Source organism: Passer montanus, unplaced genomic scaffold (assembly GCF_014805655.1).
Source record: "Passer montanus isolate IOZ18808 unplaced genomic scaffold, ASM1480565v1 scaffold109, whole genome shotgun sequence".
Taxonomy (NCBI): domain Eukaryota; kingdom Metazoa; phylum Chordata; class Aves; order Passeriformes; family Passeridae; genus Passer; species Passer montanus.
Genome location: NW_024357502.1, coordinates 3109498 through 3129288, shown reverse-complemented (window position 1 = coordinate 3129288; position 19791 = coordinate 3109498). Strand labels below are relative to the sequence as shown.

The 19791-nt window shown below is 47.9% G+C and overlaps 1 protein-coding gene across 1 annotated transcript in view; it reads left to right on the top strand.

The window, feature by feature from the left end:
• The first annotated feature begins 5031 nt into the window (after positions 1 to 5031).
• ADRA1D (adrenoceptor alpha 1D) overlaps positions 5032 to 19791 on the top strand; it is a 42196-nt gene continuing 27436 nt past the window's right edge. Inside the window, exon 1 of the mRNA XM_039723852.1 lies at positions 5032 to 6357. Coding sequence (XP_039579786.1) covers positions 5391 to 6357 — 967 coding nt within the window. The 5' untranslated portion in view covers positions 5032 to 5390. The remainder of the gene's footprint in view (positions 6358 to 19791) is intronic.

Genomic DNA, 19791 nt, shown 5'->3' with positions numbered 1-19791 from the left:
GTATTCTGGGATCACAGCACTTGAGTAGGGGAGCAGACAGTTAAAAACCAAACCATACCACAATCACATGAAAAGGAGAAAACTGGGAAAAAATAGTAAATGTAGTAAGATGTGATAGTGGCTGGAATGGGTTGTGGGAGCAGGAAGGCAAAGGGAAAAGGAATTGTAATCCATATCCAAGCAGGTTTAGGTGGATATCATTAGAGAATGCTCAGAGTTTCTTCTCCCCCACCTTTATTATTCAGTTAACAAAAGCTATTTTCTTCTCCTTCCTGCCTCATTTATTAAGCCATAAACATTCACAGCATAGCCTGATTTTTCCTAGACTTAAATAAAATTGCAAGAATACAAAAATACCAACAAAATATGCATTCATCACAAAAACTTCACTTGCATCAACAAAATTAATTCATTCCAACAATGTCAAAATAACTTCTTAGAATCATTTAGGTTGAAAAAAATAACATCACAACACCAACAAAGGTGGAAAATTTACACACATACCCCACCCCCACTCACAATTAAAATCAAAATTCCCCACATTTCTAATGCTCTGGAGCAATTTCCCAGTCCAGGTTTTGCCCATTTCACCTCCCAGTTATTGTCCTGATCTCCAATTTCTCCAGAGCCCCCATGTTTGGAAACAAAAGGTGCAGCAGAACAGGTTTGAACCATCCCTTGCAATCACTTTTAGCTCATTTTTAATGTGCCTGAAGACCTGTGAGCAGCACAGGAGCCAGCAGAGCTGGACAGGACCTCAGAGGGACCAGCACTGAAGACTGATCCTGGCTTTCCTGAGGATTTTTGGATGCCCAAGGCAAGACAAGCCTACTTTTACAAACACTTAAATATTATTAGTTTGCCTTAAATATTATGAATATTCTGAATCTGCATTGGCTGTGAGCTGGATCCATTTGTCCCAGCTCTGGATCCAGGAGATGCTGTGGGCAGATGCACCTTGGATAATCTTCCTTTGCAGAGCAAGGCTACAGTCACAGAATCATGATTGGGGTTGGAAAGGACCTTAAAGATCATTTATTTCCAATCCCCTGCCATGGGCAGGGACACCTTCCACCCACAGTACCACTCTCCTTGGTACAAACCCCAAAGTGTTTGCAAATGTTGATCAAAATCCTTTAAGCTCTGGTGCTTTGAATGAAAAAATTGCCTTTTCTTTCCAATATTTGGGCATAACATGTAATTACAGCGTGACAAACTCTGTTCATCAAGTGTGTGTGTGTCTTTTTTTTTAACTAAAGAGCCCTGTTCACATCACCATTCATAGTTCTTACATTGGGCCAACTCTTCAAACTACTACTGAAAGCCACTGATCTGACCTATTTTTATGTTTTATTTTCCTTCTGGTTGAATGTCTGTGTTTCAAATATGTTGCTATTATCATCCACTATCATTGTGGTATACTAAAATTGCTATTATTACTGTCGTTATGTTTTCTTATTATTAAAAAAGTGAACAAGATGCCCAGCACGTAAATATTTAATGATCTAATCTCTCTCAAACTACCTAAATCCCAGGATAACCTCTGCCCCAAAAGGGTAAAAAAAGAGGGAGGAAAGGGATAAAAGGCATCAAGAGGGAAGATCCCAGGTGCTCACACACCTCTGTGTGTGTTTACTTCCAATTCCTCCACGCAGACCTACCCCAACATTTTATTTGGGTTTAAATGCATCAGCACAAACTTGTTCTTCATTAGTTTAAATTAACCATAATGGGCCTGATTTGGAGAGAAACATGAAAAGCAAGAGGATGGCAGTGAGCTCTGATGTGCTTTAGCTGAGCTGCAGTGACAGCACAGGATGTGAGCCCTCCCTGCCTGGTGGGGAGGGAAAAGGCATCAGAGCAGCCTCGAGGGTTTTCTGTGTGGTTGGGGCAGAAGTGGCAGCCCCCAGGCTCAGACCCCCACCAAAAATTGCCCCTTCCTCTCTCCCATCCCCAATCCTTGCACCCCATTCAAACCCTGCAGTCCGTGCCAGCTCCAGCCTCTCAGCAACAGGGACAAGTTGTGTTTGGAGATATCAGGAGAGGAGGAGAGCTCACCCAGGGAGGGCAGGTGAGGATCCTTCTGCTTGTTTTTTGCCAGGATTAAATGTGTGAGATGGTATTTCTTGTTCAGACTCAGATGTTTATTAGTTATTATCTATGTTACAGTCTCACAAATTTTGAATTCTGCAGCACTTTGTAACAAACTGAAAAATGGAGCCTTCTCTCTCTCTCTCCAAGGTCTTTTAAGGCTAAACTATCCAATTAAGAAATGACACCTAAATTATTTTTACTTTTAACCCAATAACCACCCGTAGCCCACAATGTGAACTTTTTTATCCAATTACACAATATCACCCAAACCCATGGAGAAAAAGGGGAAGAAGAAGGTGAAGAAGAAAGACCAGCCTCTTCCCTAAAACCTCCATCTTCCTGTATATATATTACTATATTCTAAAACCTTAAATTCTAAGTTTTCCACCCTGTGATATCACACACTTCTATCCAAACTCCACACCCACAATCCCAGTTCCATCATTCCATTTTGGAAGCCTTCTCCACGGCCTCAGGTCAATGCAGTGTTCTCCTGGGGGTCAGTGCCTGTCAGCACAGAAATTCTGAAATTCTCAACAATCAGGGTCCCAACAGGCAGGCTCAGGGAAGACACAAAATCTTTATCCCAATGAACATCTCTTTTCTTCCTACGTGGTTAAAATCCTGCTGTACATGAGAAGCTTCAGTCAATCCCTCACTTTGGAGAGAGGCTCATGTTTTCTTTATCTCTGGGTGTCACTGGATAGATTAGATGAGATAAATATATCTCCACAGCAATCTGTGTTGCTGCAAAGATAGGGCTATGAAATTCCATGGATGAGATCTTCCCATGCTGAGTTTAGCATCAGAGTAAGAAACAATCCTTCATTTTGGTGGCTGACATGTTTTCATCAAAACATAAGGAAAATTAATTTGACCTCAAGTGTTGGGTGTTTGGGCTTTTTATTTTTTAATTCACATTTTAAAAACTGTTAAGTGTTTGTTGGGTGGGTTATTTTAAGCAAAACCATCCTTATGAACATTTTTTCTTGTGCAGTATTTGTTTCTATTTTCCTGTATTTTCAAGTTTTCTTCTTCTTAGCAGGGCCAAAATCCCAGCTCAAGGAAGTTGGGTGAAATCTTAAGGAAGAAAAAAAGTGCATGAAAGAAATGAGGAAAATCAAAAATGTGTCATTTCCTGCAATGATTATCAAGGGAAATAAAGGAATAAAGAAGGTATAATATCCACTCTCATACCCAGTGAATCTCCAGATCTCCCATGCTCTGACAGCACCAGTTAAATCATCCCACTGTCCACTTGGCCTGCCCTTTAAACCAACTATTTTTTAAGAAAAAAAAAGTTGAAAAATGATGGATAAACACACTCCAAGGAAATATTTCCTGTGTACAGTAGAAAGAAGCTGAGGGAGAGCCCCTGTTCACCAGCAGGGTCAGTCCCCATCCCAATGTATGGAGGCAGGTCACTGGGAGGAAACCAGTGTAAACAGGATCTGCTTTTATCAGTGGGAAAAAAAAAAAAAAACAGTGCTGTTTAAATTAGCCAGAAATATGTTCCTATATGTTGTATGTTATAGTCAGAAGCTGCTGAGTCCAAGCTTTACTGCAGGGTTCAGTCATGGCAGGGAGCTGAATGCAAGACCCTGACTGTCCCTTCTGCTTTGGGAAGGAGCTCATGAGGGGATGCTTGCACCCCGAGGAGGATTCCTGAAATGGGGGGGTCAGGATTGGGAGAACAGGGTTTGGAGGGATGTTGGATGCAGGACCACAAAGTAAAACTGGCAAGGCATCCTTCTGGTGGGATGCTGGGGGTGAACTGTCAGACTGGCAGGGCATTCTGGTGAGGTGCTGGGGCTGGGGATGAACAGTCAGACTGGCAGGGAATTCTCCTGGTGGGGTGCTGGGGCTGGGGGAAACAGAATAGCTGTGCACAGCATCCTCCTGGTGGGATATTGAGGGTGGCAGGGACATGCCAGCCATATAGGACGTCCTTGTGGTGAGACGCTGGGAGAGGGGCACGTCAGCCTGGCAGGGCATCCTGCTGCCGGGATGTGGGAGCTAAGGGAGGGCAGGCCAGCCTGGCAGGGCATCCTCCTGCCGGGATGCGGTCCCGGGGGTGCCGCAGGGCGGTCTCCAGTGGGTGTCCAGTGGGATGGGCGGTGCTGTCCCGGTGCTGTCCCCGCGCTGTCCCCGCGCCCGCCGGGCACTCCCTGCGCTCTGCTGCCCTCCGGCGGTGACGGGCGGGAGCGCCGCACCCCGGGACTGCGCCCCGGGACTGAGTGATGCTGCTGGGGCTGGACCCCAGTTCTGAGTGATGCTGCTGCTGCACCTCAATTCTGAGTGATCCTGATGGGACTGTATCCCAGCTCTGAGTGCTCCTCCTGGGGGTTAAACCCCACTGCTGAGTGTTCCTCCTGGGGCTAAACTCCAGTTCTGAGTGACCCCTCCTGGGGCTGCACCCCAGTGCTGAGTAACCCCTCCTGGGGGTTAAATCCCAGTTCTGAGTGCTCCTCCTGGAGCCGCACCCCAGTTCTAAGTGAGCTCCCTGGAGCTGCACCCCACTGCTGAGTGCTCCTCCTGGGGCTAAACCCCAGTTCTGAGTGCTCCTCCTAGGGCTAAACCCCAGTTTTGAGTGATTCTGCTGGGGCTGCACCCCGGTATTGAGTGATCCCCCTGGGGGCTGCACCCCACTGCTGAGTGCTCCTCCTGGGCGACGCACCCCAGTGCTGCAAGACCCTCCTGGGGGCTGCCTCCTCCCAGAGCGTGCCTAGACCCCCTCCATCATCATCTCGCCTGAACCCCTTCCATCATGATCTCGCCTGGACCCCGTCCATCATCATTTCGCCTGGACCCCCTCCATCATCATCTCTCCTGGACCCCCTCCATCATCTCTCCTCTCCCCTCCTTTTCTGCTGCCGGTTTCACTCTGCCTCGGGCTCTCCTCGTCCTGCAAAGCTGCCTCCTCCTCCTCCTCCCCGGCAGCCGCCGGGCGCTGCCGGCCGTGCCCAGCGCAGCCCCCGGAGCATGCGAGGGCGGCGGGGGGGCTCTGACGGCGCTGCCCCCCCGGGGCTGAGCCGCGGGGACAGCGGGGACAGCGGGGACGGGGGGCAGCGCGGGCGGACGGCGTGAAGCGGGCGGGGGGCAGCGCGTCCTGCGCTCCCTCCCTCTCTCTCTCTCTCGCTCCATCCCTCTCTCCCCCTCCATCCCTCCACCCCGGCCGGGGGAGCGAGGTGCGGAGCGCGTCTTGGCGGGGGCTGCCAGCCGGGGATCATGCTGGGGGAGCTGCGCCTCGGCACCGCTTTCTCCTCGCCCTCCATGGAGCCCGGACTTTTTCTACAATGACTTTCCCCGAGCTGAGCAATGGCAGCTTGAGTGGGAACCGGACGGGACAAGGCAGCCAGAGCGCTGCTAACCGGTCCTGGGGGCTGCAAGGGGAGGAGACCCCCGAGGGCAACGGCACCACGCTGACTTTCGCCTTGGACGTGCAGGCGGTGGGAGTGGGGGTGTTCCTGGCCGTCTTCATCCTCTCGGCCATCGTGGGGAACATCCTGGTGATCCTCTCGGTGGCTTGCAACCGGCACCTGCAGACGGTCACCAACTACTTCATCGTCAACCTGGCCATCGCCGACCTGCTGCTCAGCACCACCGTGCTGCCCTTCTCGGCCACCCTGGAGGTGTTGGGCTTCTGGGTGTTCGGGCGCATCTTCTGCAACATCTGGGCAGCGGTGGACGTGCTCTGCTGCTCTGCCTCCATCATGAGCCTGTGCATCATCTCCGTGGACAGGTACATCGGCGTCAAGTACTCCCTCAAGTACCCCACCATCATGACCGAGAGGAAGGCGGGGGTGATCCTGGTGGTGGTCTGGCTCTCCTCCATGGTCATCTCCATCGGGCCGCTGCTGGGCTGGAAGGAGCCGCCGCCGCCGGACGAGAGCATCTGCAGCATCACGGAGGAGCCGGGCTATGCCCTGTTCTCCTCCCTCTTCTCCTTCTACCTGCCCCTCATGGTCATCCTGGTGATGTACTTCAGGATTTACGTGGTGGCCAGGCGGACCACCCGGAGCCTGGAGGCAGGGGTCAAGAAGGAGAGGAACAAGTCCATGGAGGTGGTGCTGCGCATCCACTGCCGCAGCGTGCTGGAGGAGCCTCTCTCCAGCACCCGGAGCAAGGGGCACAACTTCAGGAGCTCCCTCTCCGTGCGCCTCCTCAAGTTCTCCCGGGAGAAAAAAGCAGCCAAGACTCTCGCCATCGTCGTGGGTGTTTTCATCCTCTGCTGGTTCCCCTTCTTCTTCATCCTGCCTTTTGGTAAGTGACCCCATCCCAGCTCTGCTGCCTGGGGCTGAACCCCTGGGGACCTGCTCCCTGGGACAAACTTTTCAGGACACAACTCATGCATAGAAATGAGGGATAGGTGACTGATAGGTGAATAAACCAGTGATGAATTAATTCAATTAATTAACACTTATTCAATATTTATTCAGCAAAGTCATATAATCAAAGTAGATAGCAAATGAATAAAACAGCAGCATAATAATTGCTTTAATTAATTCATTCTGCGTTCAGCATTTTAACTAACAAAGTTCAGGCTAAGGAGGAAGCAGCTCTGTTTCAAACAGGCTGTTTCTATGGCACAGTGGTCTCCAACAACTGTTTTGCTATCTCCGTGTTCTCCCATTTTGGGAACTGCACCTGGATATGCCCCTGTGGGTCCAGGACTCCCACCTCTGTCGGAGATGAGTGAGGTTTTATCCCTACAAGGAGTGTGTCAGAGCCTGAAGCACAAATCTCGATTTCCCGGGTTGCTGTTGTTGTGCAGGGACCTGGAGCAGGACCGGGTGTGATCCATAAGGGTGCTGGGTGAGGATCCCATGTGGTTTTCCAGGACTGATCCATCACCCCCAGGCGCTGTGGCCCTGCTGTAGTGCCCGTGTGCTCACTTAGGGCTGTCTCTCGTGTTGTGCTGTAAAGTTTTGGCAAGTTGGTTGTGGAAAGGATGCTCCCCCCTGCGTGCAGGGGAGGCTGAGCAGGCACAGAGCCCACCAGGGACGTGTGTGAAAGTCCCTTTCCAGCACCAGGGACCCAGGATGGGCAGGGAAGCCAGTGCTCCTCATCCTGACAGCAGGCACCCAGCTCAGGGGACCTGATTAACCCTCTGGAATGCTGCAGCTAAACTTGGAGCTGGGAAAAACGAGATTAAAATAATTCCTGAGTGTCAGCAGCAGCCTTTGCACGGAGCTCAGCAAAGCAGAGAGGTCTGTCATTCCATCTGCCAGCTGGGACCCACGTGTCCCACAGCCCGTGGGGGACTTGTGTCCCACCAGCCCTGCAGCCACAGGAGCATTCATCCCAGCTGGGGCTGCACTTTTTCTCAGGGTTTTTCAAGTCCTCTTGCTCGGGGCTGCCTCTCAAGCCAGTGGGAACAGCATCGTGTCTGCAGGACAGATTTTGACCTGCTGAGGTTTTGGAGCTCCCTCCAGCTCTGGGGCTGTTTCCCTGGGCTGTGTCCCCAGGCACAGCTGGAGCCCAGGGCTGTGGGACACCTTCCAGTGGGATAATCCATGGTGCCTGGAGAGCTGAGGTGTCCCTGGAGTGGTGAACCAGGGCTGTGCCTGTCTGCTCTCATTCTGCTGTCTGGTGCCTCTTTGCTCCAGTGTCTCCTGTGGGTGAGGGGGGTTTGGCTGGGGGTTTGGCACAGCTCTCCACGGGGTGAAATCATTGCTGTGAGGAATTTTCACCCTGTGGGAGCGTTGCAGTTGATGGTATAACTCAGGCAGGGAGCAGTAAGGCTGCACTGAACTCCTCTCTCTGCAACACCAGGGATGAATTATCCCATTTGACCATGCCTCAGTTTCCCTTTCAGTGCTCAGGTGAATTGGGGGGAATGGAGGGGAGGTGGTGTAACCTGGAAATAAACAGTTTGGGAATTGTGGGGCTCAGGAAGATGCCAGTACTGGAAGGCTGAGCCCTCTGAGCAGCCCCGTTGTGATGTTCCCTTCCTTGGCCAACCAGGGCAGGAACCAGCTCCAAGACTCATTTGCACCTTTACACCTTAAAAACCATGAAATCACTGAATGATTTGGGATGGAAGGGACTTTAAAGATCATCTGGATCTAACCACCTGACAACCTTCCAGCTAGTGAAGCTGGAAATCGGGATCCTGTTTCTCTGAGTAACTCCCAGCACTCTGAAATAGAGAAGGAACCTCGGGAAAATACTTTTCAGTAGAAAAAAAAAAATTATTTTGTTTCACCATATCTGTTCTGCCTTGAGACCCTTTCTCTGAGTAACTCCCAGCACTCTGAAATAGAGAAGGAACCTCGGGAAAATACTTTTCACTGGAAAAAAAATTATTTTGTTTTACCATATCTGTTCTGCCTGGAGACCCGTGTGCCAGCTTCTCTGCTGATGTAAATCAGACAAGTCAAAGAAGGCACACTGATTTCCACAGCTAAAAATCCAAACTTCATTCCTTAGGTGCCTCCCACAAACCCATTTGCTTCATCCGAGCACACAACTGGCCAAGTCCTTTATAAACACAGCTTTGATCTTTACTTCCTGCCATATTATATGTATAATATAAACACGGCAAAAGTTCATTTATTTTATGACTATAAAATATGCTGCCTCTGATTTCCCGTCCCTCCCCTTTATTAATGGCAATTTCCTATTCAAATCTGAGAATCGTTCAATGCTGTCAAGAAGGGAACAGAAACTTCTAATCTTGGATTTTGCAGCTCAGGAGACAGGTCTGAAACTTGCAGAAAACGGTAAATTTTACTGTAAATCCACAAGCTGAAACATGCTGTGACCAACTCTAAAAAAGAAGGTTATAAGTGGTAAAGTAGAATGGGTTTTATTTCTTTCATAAAACAAAATTAGGTGAAAGAATTCAGGACCAACAGAAAATTATATTGATACACTTTAAATGAAAGTAAAACTCCCGAGAAAAACAAAATAACTTTCCATTGAAGAGCAGTGTATTGTTTCAACTTAAGAGTAAATTGTAATTTATTAAAATTCAGAGACATTTCAAATTGAGCCTTCAAATTGCATCAAAGTGAAATGAACAAGTGATCTATTTTCTTCTGAAAATATCCAAATGTTTTGACTTCTTTTTTTTCTCTCTTTGACATGAATTTGCAGGAAGTCATCATTGATTGAGTCACACTGTTCACTGATTAAAATTTTTAGTAAAATTAAATTTTTCAAGTGACAAAAGACTCTCAGCTCCACTTTAAAGTCCTTCAGCACTCGGAAACTTCCGTACTCGGTGTCTCTGAGTCTGCACACATCCTTGCCACTCTCTGCAGAGCAGCTCCCACATTAGTTACACAGGGGTAATATTCATCACATTGGTGCTGAAAAGCTGAAACAACCCAAAATTTCAAATAACGTGTGTGCCAAATGCTGCCAGCCATTTCTCCCTGCTCAGATAATCTGCAATGATTTTTCTTTAAATCAGCTCAAACTCCCTGATACTGCCACAGTCTATTTATCAGCTGAGTAATTTAACTCCCCCTTGGATGTGTGATCACAGTCCCTGAGCACGGGATGCTATCACCAGCAGTTTAAATACAATTAACAGCTTCTGTGGCTAATGAGGATCTTCAGCGGGTTGTTCAACCCAAGACGAAATCCTGGTTTGTAGTTTGTGTTTGGGTCCTGCCTTTGCCGAGTGTGGAGAGCAGTGGAGCTCTCCTGGGCTGCTGTCTGGAGATGCTGGGAGGTGTTTCTGGGGTTTGTGGCCAAGTTCCTGTTCCCTGAGCAAACACCTGCCAAGAGAATTTACCTGGAGACTTTTCAGAGATGTAAGGCCAGGAGTTTAAGGCTGGCTTGTAGCATAGGGTTCATCTCCCTTTGGTTGTCTCAAGCCATGGAGAGCTCCAAGGGCTGGGGCTCTGCTCTGGGGCCAGGCTGGGAGAGCTGGGGCTGCTCTCTGGGAGAGGAGAAGGCTCCAGGGAGAGCTCAGTGCCTAAAGGAGGCTCATAAATGGAGCCAGAACAACTTCTTATATGGGCCGAAAGTGATAGGACAAGGGGCAGTAGTTTTAAACTGACAGAGGGCAGGGTTAGATGGGATATTGGGAAGAATTTCCTCCCTGTGAGGATGGTGAGGCCCTGGCATAGAGAAGCTGTGGCTGCTCCTGGATCCCTGGAAGTGTCCAAGGCCAGGTTGGAGCAACCTGGGACAGTGGGATTTGTCCCTGCCCATGGCAGGGGGGTGTTGCTGGTCCCTTCCAACCCAAACCATTCTGTGATGATTCCATGACTACAAAAACATCCAGGTACAACTAATGAGCTGATGGTGTCTGCACTGCAGGTATTTGCAGAAAAGTGGGATATATCCTAGTCTGGATTTTTTACTCAATGATCTCTGAGGGCTTCTTCAACTTTAACAATTCTGTGGCTCTATAGAGGCTTCACTGCCTCTTCTGCTAATGGAAAATCCTGTTAAATTTAGTTGCTGGGTTTGTCCTTGCAGAAGGACAGCTATGCTAGGTGGTCAAGGAACCAGAACCCCCTATAGGTAGATAGTCACCTGCTTTCTGATCCAGGAGGACATAAGTAAGAGTAGGAGGAGGGATGAAGGCCTGATTCCCATCAGTCTTATCTGGGGAGCACCTGAAGCTCAGTGTGAGTTCTCAGACAGCACCATCCCAGGAGTGGAGGCCAAGACCATCTCCATCAGCACCTCAGAAGGATCTGGGAGGAAACAGCCATCCCTTGGCATCAAGGATGGCCTAGCTGGTACCCAGGATGGTGATTTATGTACCTCAGTGCCTCAGTTTTTACGCGTGGTCTAGTCTGGGCTCCCATGTTTGTTTTCTTTAGATTTGGCCAGAAATCAAGACTGGTGTGAGAAAGAAAGACACATAGTAAGAAATGAGGAAATAACTTAGTGCCACACAAGGGTGAAGGCCGCAAGCCAAGGCTCCCTTCTCCTTGTCCATCCACAAGCAGCAGGTCAGCCAGACAAGGAATGCCTGAGGAGATCCCTGAGCATGGAAAAAACCCTCCAGACTGACAGCCTCATCTTTGCCTGGGGTGGGTGACTTGCTGGGTTTGCAGTGGAAGCTGCTGCTCCTTTCCAGGTACAATGCAGAACAGTGAACTGGCTTTTCCACCTGCACCCTGAAGGAAAGGCAGCTGCTACACCAGCCAGGCTCTGAAAGGTCTCCTTCAAGCCAAAATATAAATATCTTTTGAGTTGCTGTTTGACATAGGGCAGGAGCCCTTTCACAAAGCATTTTGCAGAGCCATAGCAGTGCTCAACTTCAGGAAGTGCCACTTGTGAAATAAATTATGGGGAAAACACACTGAAAGCACATTTCATGTGAGACCATGTTCTGGTAGAAATTGAGAAGCTAATTCTGCTCTGATAAAAGAGCATTTAGCACGGTTTTCTAATAAAAAAAGGGGTTATGTTGTCACTCCGTGCCTGTGATGAACTCACCACCTGATGAACTCTTTTGTGACAGAATCACAGAATGGTTTGGGTTGGGAGGGATCTGAAAGTTCATCTCATTCCACACCCTGCCTGGGCAGGAACGCCTTCCACCAAAGCAGGTGGCTCCAAGCCCCATCCCCTCTCCTGACCTGGTCACACTGCTCTGGATGGAGCCCATCATCAACCCCAGTCGCATTTGAGAAAGTGCTAAAAGTGCTCTAATATCCCAAGTTCCTATTAAAATGGACAGATGGGTGAAGGACTGAAAACTCCTATACTCTCCCTCACAGAAGGAAGGTTCAGAGCTAGCTCAGCACCTGGTTAGATATCAGAAAATACTAAAAATCTACCACAAGACATCCCAGGAAAAATCCAAAGTTCTGTAGTGTTGTTGTACACAGGAGGACCTGATTAAAAAAAGTTATTTGAAAGCAGAAGGATAAAAGTACATTTAATTACTTTGATTGTCAGGACAGTTCCTTGGATCTCCTGAAATTTTCTGAGTTGTGGTAGAAGTGGCAGAACTGATGTTGAGAAAGGAATGCAAATTGCTCTGGAATAATTAACTGTGGCCCAGAGCATCAGATCAAAGTAGAACAAGAACAATTGATATGAACCATGCCATCTGCTACATGTCCCATGTTGGTCCTGGTTCACAGGAACCATACACTGATTAAAAACACCAGCAAAGATACTGGTGGTGTCAAAAGCTGCTAGGACCAAGCTCTGGCTGGATTTATTGAACATCATCCAGGGAAGAGGCACCACAGGATGTTCCCATCAAATGGGCTCAGGCCAAATTACCATAAATTCATTAAATTATAGGGGATGGAGGGATGGATGGATGGATGGATGGATGGATGGATGGATGGATGGATGGATGGATGGATGGATCTTCCAGCCCATCTCCCTTTCTCAAGAAGAGAACACTTGGCCCCAAACAATTTCTGAACCATTTCAAGGCTATTCTTAAAGCATTAAAGTGAGGGGAAATCCATTATTTTCCCTGACAAATGTTGCTTTTGCTTCAGCAGCCCTCAAACATGATTTCTGCTTCTCTTTTTCCCACGCAATAGCATCAGGGCTGTGTAGCAGCCTGCCAGTGTCATTCCTGGGGCATGACAGCAGGGATGTGTGCAGTGGGAAAGGCACAGGGACACGTGGGGATGTGCAGCCCTCTGGGACAGCACTGGGGGAACAGTGGATTCACCTGCAGGGATTGTGTCTATCTAGAGAAACTGTGTGGAAAAACAACCTGGGACCTGGGTTTCCCTCCAGGGAAAATGCATTTCCATCCTGCAGGAGGGACACAGGAGACAGTTCCAAGAAGGTGTGGATAACAAGCCTATGAGTAAATTATACAGCCAAAGCATTAGACAGTGTTGATTCCCTCCACGTGCCCGAGTGCAGAAGACGCCAGGGTGCAGAAAAACAGGGAAACACTCCATGTTTGTTTGGAAATAATCAGCCAAAAACAATTATTTGGAGCCCAAGTGTTTCCTACCTGTGTGGGAAGCCAGGGGTGGACAGAGGGGCTCAGTGCAGTTTTTGCTGTTACAACAGATGCCTTATTCTGGAACTCAGTTAATGATTTGGACACCCAAATTTGAACGTCTGCTCTGCTTCTGCCTGGCTAAAGCAATGCAGTGATTGGGAGTAGGACCCAGATATTCCATGACTTGTATAAGGGATTATTCTGCTTCCAGTCCACCCCCTACACCACCAAATAAAACTATTTAAAGCCAAATGTCCATTTTTATATAGCAGAGTCCTGACGCATCTCGAGGCAGTTGCTATAAGGAGAGTACCACAAACAGGGAAAAAATAGACCCTGAAAAAATTGAAACTGCTGGGATTCAGTGAGAAAAATGTTACAAAATCTCTCAACAGGAGTTTTGGAACCAATACCAGAATAAACTACATAACAGTAAATTCATCTATATTAAGCTGGATTTGATGGCTTTATTATATTTGGAAAAACAAGTGTATTTCCTTGGGAAAGCAACCTGAATTATCTTCTGATGGATCAATAGGAGTTTTACCTGCTATGATTACTGTGCTGTATTCTAGGTAGGGATGATAGCACCTGTTAATACTATGGGACCCTTCTGGGATAAAGTCCCAGTTTATGGTGTCAAACACTATCTCTCAGGTGAAATTTTCCATTCTGTGTCTCTGTAACAAGCTGAGTTTGTTCTGCCAACTGTGAAACAACATGAGATGGGCAAACCTGTGAAAGATGACAGGCAAAACACAGAGTTTGGTTCTTGGGGTCTCTATCCTTGCAGGTACAGAGCAGGAGATTTATTTCCGTCATTCCTTACGGGATAACTTGGTGTATTGATTCTATGATTGTAGTGAATCAGCTTTGTTCACTGATTAGGATTTTTTCACTGATGTTTAGGAAGAATTCCTTCATGGGAAGGGTTGTCAAACACTAGCAAAGGTTGCCTGGGCAGTGGTGAAATCCCCACCCCTGGAGGGATTTAAAATTCCCATGGATGTGGCACTTGGATTTTGTGATCTTAGAGGGCTTTTCCAACCTGAATGGCTCTGTGATTCCCTGATTCTGCCTACCCTGCATTCTCTGGTTTGGTGCTCTGTGAAACTGTCACATGGAAACAGAAGGCTGCACTTCTCCCTGCACCATAATTTATGGGTGAGATCAGCCCAGGGATGGATTAACTGGAGTGGCTGGAACAGGAGATGGTTTTTAGCTGCTCCTAATGAATAGCCTTTCTCCAAGAGGGCTTGTAGCTGATGCCTTTGGAGCCAAGCCCAAGAACCACCAGATCTGGTGGCAGACAACCAACTGCCAGCTTGATCAAGAGAGGGCATTTCCTCCTCCTGGGCAGTTTCCAACCCGAGGCAATTCACAGCTCAGTCATTAAGGCCCCTGAAATGCATCTTTTATTTTTAACCCCCTCCAGTTGCTGGGGAAAAAAAGAAAATTAAAAAAATTTTAAAGGTTTAAAAAAGAAAATAAAAAAGGAAAAAAAATTAAAATAAACATTTACAAGGGATTCCTGCTGGGAGAAATCCCTGCACTGGACAAATCCAAGCTGCCTTTCCTGTTGTTCACAGTGAGCACATCGATGACATTCAGTTAAGGAAGATCAGCAGGACTGGCCCCATACAGCTCTTTCCAACACAAATCTGCCCAAGAAGTGTGCCTGGAGCTGTAGGAACTTGGGATTGTTGGTGCCACTTGGTTTCAGGGCCTGTAATCAAACTTGCTCCTCTTGTGTCCAGGAGTTTGTTTATCTGTCATGTTTTATGGGATCTGTATTTCCCCCCATGAGTCAGAGGCTGGAGCAAATCACAGGGACTTCCCTGTCTGATCTCTTGAATTAAAGAACTCCTGGCTGTATTCCCCTGCAAGGCTCTTGCAATGCAGGACTGCAAGTGCTCAGAAACCCAAGAACAAAGCTGCAAACCTTCCAAAAAACGTCCATGATGGGAAAAAAAGAAACAGCCATAAGGCAGCCCTGCAAGAGATCTCCAATTAAAGGATCAATTATGCAAACACTGAGCAGGGAACAGCCCCCACTGCACAAGAATCTGGCCCCAGACTTTGCTGGAAGGGCTGTGCCAGAGCTCAGTCCAGGAGACAGGGGCAAGACCACAGTGAAAGCATTTAGGTGGGGAAAAGATAAAAAGAAACTTGTTTGGAATTGGGGAAAATCATATCTTCAGCCTAAAACTGATGGTTTGTAGCATAGAGACAGTGAGGAATGGGGGTATCTTTGTGGCAGAGGCAAGAGGGGCAGCAGGACAGGAAAGAGACAGGAATCTGCCCTGCAGCAGGAGGGTGATGTGGAGCCAGGCACTGCTCAGGGGAGGATGTCACCAGCACCAGGGCTTGTGTCACATCTCATCCCTGGCTGTTTTCCAGCTCAAGTTTCCTCAGAGCAGCTCCACAAATCACTGAGAAACAGCTCATGAGTAATGACAGGGATCATGGAGGGCACTGACCCCAAAATCCAGGGACTGAGTTTTGAGCCCCTAGGTCAGCAGAAGAAGCTGGAAATGGTGTTATTCCCTGCCCTCTCACCTGAATGCCCAGCAGGAGACCTGACACCTGTGTTCCCTCCCCAGCTGTGTTCTCAGAAAGGCAATTGAAAGGGCATGGGGCACACAGAAAACACAGCAGTGGTGGCACCATCAGCTGCCCCTTGTCCTGGTTTGAGAGCAGAGGACTTGGGTTCAGAGCAGCTTCCAGCTCCTGATCCTCAGCTTTTGAAGCCAAGTTCTCTCAGAGACGCTTTCCAAACTGCACCACAAAAGGTTTTCAGACATGGGCTCTTTCTGTTCCTTCCATAGCAATTATCTGGAAAGCTGTGAGGATGCAGTGTGAAGTCCAGCTGGCAGCCAGCCATGGACTTGTGGGCATCTGGGGAAACAAAGCAGAGTGACTTTACATCTCAGGGTTTGTTTCCTGTGTATTCCTCACTCAGAGATTATCATACAATCACAGGTTGGTTTGGGTTGGATCCCAAATGCCATCCAATTCCACCCCCTGCCATGGACAGGGACACCTCCCACTATCTCAGGTTGCTCCAAGCCCTGTCCAGTCTGTCCTTGGACACTTCCAGGGGTAGCCACAGGTTCTCTGGACACCCTGTGCCAGGGCCTCACTACCTTCTCAGTAATGAGAAGGAAAAAGAAGGAGCAAAGTGCAGGATTTTCCAAATATTGCATCTCTCCCTTTCTTCTGCCTTGCAAAAACTGGATTATTTAGGATTAAATTATGGTGTGATTCACTTCCAGTGACACCACACAGCTGCAGCTCTCCTGGGCTCTTTGCAGACTGATGTATCTGAGATCCTTCATGAGGCACCAGCCCATCAGACAGGTGCTTCAGCCTCTTCTGTGTCAGGGGCTGTTCAAACACTAGTGTTATTTCTAGACTGGAGCAGCTCAAACTAGTGGATCCAGATGGATGTGGGAGTATCTGCACGCAGGCAGACTGCAGTTTTGCCAGCATTTAGGCAAAGGAGTGGTGCAGATGCTGGCAGAGAGCTTCTGCTCTCCTGGGAAAGCCACCCAGGAGAAGGGAACAATTCCCATTGCATCTGATCACCTCCCTTGCCACCACCTCCCTGAGTCCCCTTCCCTGAACACCTTAATCAGCGCTTCCCTTCTCATCCAAGACTCTGGTAGACAAGGAATGTAATCATTCCTGGTGTGCAGGTAGACACAGAAATTGGGACCAGACTCACAGGTGAAGACTTCTTTGGAGAGCTGTGGATGTCTCATTTCCCATTATTGTCCATGCCTACAGAGCCTTGATTGCCCACCAGGCTTGGATTGCAGTTTACTTCCCTGAAATATGCCTAGTGTCACCCCTGAGGTAGATGAGGAAACCACGTGAGGTTTTGGTTGCAAAGCAGGATGGAGAGAAGCTCCATGCTTTTCTAGAAGGACACCCAGGGTCCAGGAGGGACATCCAGGGTCCAGGAGGGACATCCCAGGGCATTTATTTCCAGTGGTACAAGACACAAGGGCAACCTCAGTGTCTGCTTTCAGATGGCTGGATTGCACCCTGGATTGCTTTCCCAAAAAATTCAGAATTAAACCAGGCACCCTTGTGGGAATTACATCCAGTAACCTCCCCACCACACTGACATTTCATCCTCTATCCCAAAATCTGGAGTTTAGGATGAGCCCTGCAGCTTGGTGCCTTGGCATGTCAACACTTTTCCCTCAGATGCACCTTTCCACAAGCAGGTTTTGAAGCTGTGTCCTGAAAATTAAAATAAGGGGGTCACTGCTGCCTGCTCAGATGGCCTGAGAGAAGCCAACCTGGCTTCCTTCACATTGCTGCCAAGCATTGAAGGGCACACCTTTGCTTCAGTGCAGCAATAGTAGGAAATATGTACAGAAGTCTCTGAAGGAAGGGTTTAATTTTTGCTGATGGGCAGAGAGAGCGAAGAAAAGTCATTTATGGGATTTTACTGGTCTGACCTGACTGTTTCTTCTGTAGTCTCTGTGAAAAATGCCAATCAATATTTTTTTAAATTTTAGAAGTTTAATAGCAATAAAGTGCTTATAAAAATAGTAATATAATTAGAGTAATAAAAATTGGGACAATTAGGATGAGGACAATGCAAGACAATAAAAACAAAGAGTTACAGACAGTCCAGGTACCTCTTTCTGGGCAAAATAAGCCCAAAAAAGGTCCCACATTAACAGACGGTTAACCCTTAAAAGCAACAGCCTTTTCCATATTCATACATCTCATCCATGATGCATAAATTCCATTCAAACAAAGGATTCTGTCTGGTCAGTGTCACCTTCTTCCTTTAATCCTGATGGCTCTTCAGGGCTGAGCGAGGCAGGAAGAAGTTAGTTTCTTCTGATAATGGAGCAATAAATTCTTTTTCTCTGAAAGATTCAGGTGTCCTGTGGCTGCTATCTCAGTGCAAGTACCTTATTCCTCTCTTTAAAAATATCTTACGTAGCATAGTTTCTATTATAACATTATGTTATAACCTAAAACTATATTTAACACACTACTTAAGAAAATTAATACTGCATGACTTCCTAACATAACACATATAATATTCATTTGAATATTTGCAAAAAGCCAATCATAAAATACACATTTTTCACAGTCTCCATCACTTGGCCTGTGCTCCAGGAAAGCAGGACCCCACTGACTTTCTCAGCAGATGGAAAACATGGATTTGTCTGCCAGTTTGGCCTCTCCATTTAGGACAGGTAGTGACAGTAGGGTGTTGGACAGGGTGGTGGTGCACACAAAGTTTGTCCTATCACAGTAGGTCTTTGCCCACCTGCTAATGCTGAAGTGTGAGAACCACAAACACACAAGGCCAGGTTGGATGGTGCTCAGAGAAACCTGGGAGGTGTCCCTGTCCATGGCAGGGGTGGGAGCTGGATGATATTAAAGTCCCTCCAACTCAAGCCACTCTGCAATTCCATGATTTTCTAACACATGTGATGCTCAGACCCTTCCTGGGATTCATTAACAACCCCAATGGCTGCTGCTCTCCTACAGGAAGGATCCATGAACTTCCCCCAGAGGTCAGGGGAATGAGGACGTGGGTGGTTTCATTTTCCTGCTGCAAGGACAGGGCAAAGGGAAAGTATTTACATTCAAAACAGAACTTTCCCAGTGTCTGTGGCTGCTCCAGTCAAAGGCAGGGAGGGAAGGGGGCTGGGTGGAGAGTGTTTACATTAAATGGGGCCATCAGCCTGTCAGGATGAATTCCACACGTTCAGCTGGAAAAGGTCTGTTCCTTCCCTGTGTACTCTCGCTGCACACCCCTCAGCATGCACTCAGAGAAACCACAGGTGATTAAATTAGCAGCCTCATGTATGGAACAAAAATAATTTGCTCCAAAACCGAGCGTTTACTGCTCAAAGCAGAGCTGGGTGACTCACAGCAGAATTCAGATCAGCCATTGGAGAGCAGCACTGCAGAAATATCATCACGTCTGCCATCCCACGGGTGCACTGGCAAACCCTCAGGTGCCTTCTGCCTTTGTAGCTCTTCATCTTCTTCTCCCTTTTTCTGATTCTCCTCCTGTCTATACCCCTCCGTGGCTCTGGTGGCAAATACCATGGGCAGTTGTGACATTTGGAGAAAGGATTGAGTTCCACTGCAGTTCCCCATGGATCAGCCATGATCCCATTCAAAACCACGTGGGCTTCATGTGTGTGCCAGTCCCTGAAACTCTGCTGCTGTGCTTTGGGAGAGGCCATTCTGGATCTTACTGCATCCAGTTCTTGGAAATTCTGTTATTTGCAGCAGGAACATATCCGTGTCTTCTTGCAAATTCATTCATTCTGTGTCCGTGTCATCTTCTCTAAGTAATTGGATTCTTTCCTTGGATTTCACCCTTCTGGCAAACAACTTCTTAAAGGTCTTCTCCCCCTGTAGCCTCTTTTTGCTGAATCCATCCCATCTAATTAATTGCTCCTGCCTTTACCATCCATATTCCCCCACTGATCCATCTGGATTTACTCCCTTGATGGTTTGGGTGGTTTGGGGTACCAGCCTTGTACTTTACACTCAAACTCTTGAAGATACAGCAGAAAAATGGGTGTTTGGGCAAGCAGTTCTGTGTGATAACAGCCCTGATGTCCCTGTTAGCAGCCATCCTGACAGATCACACTTCCCATCTGGAGAAGAGATGGAGAAGAGAACCACCTGGATTGTGTGGTGGATGTCCCCTGTGGCTGCCTTTGTCCAGGCTTTGCAGGTTGGTGTTCTGCCTGTGAAGCTGGCTGGGTTTGGACAATTCTGGACCATGCCACAGAGATCTC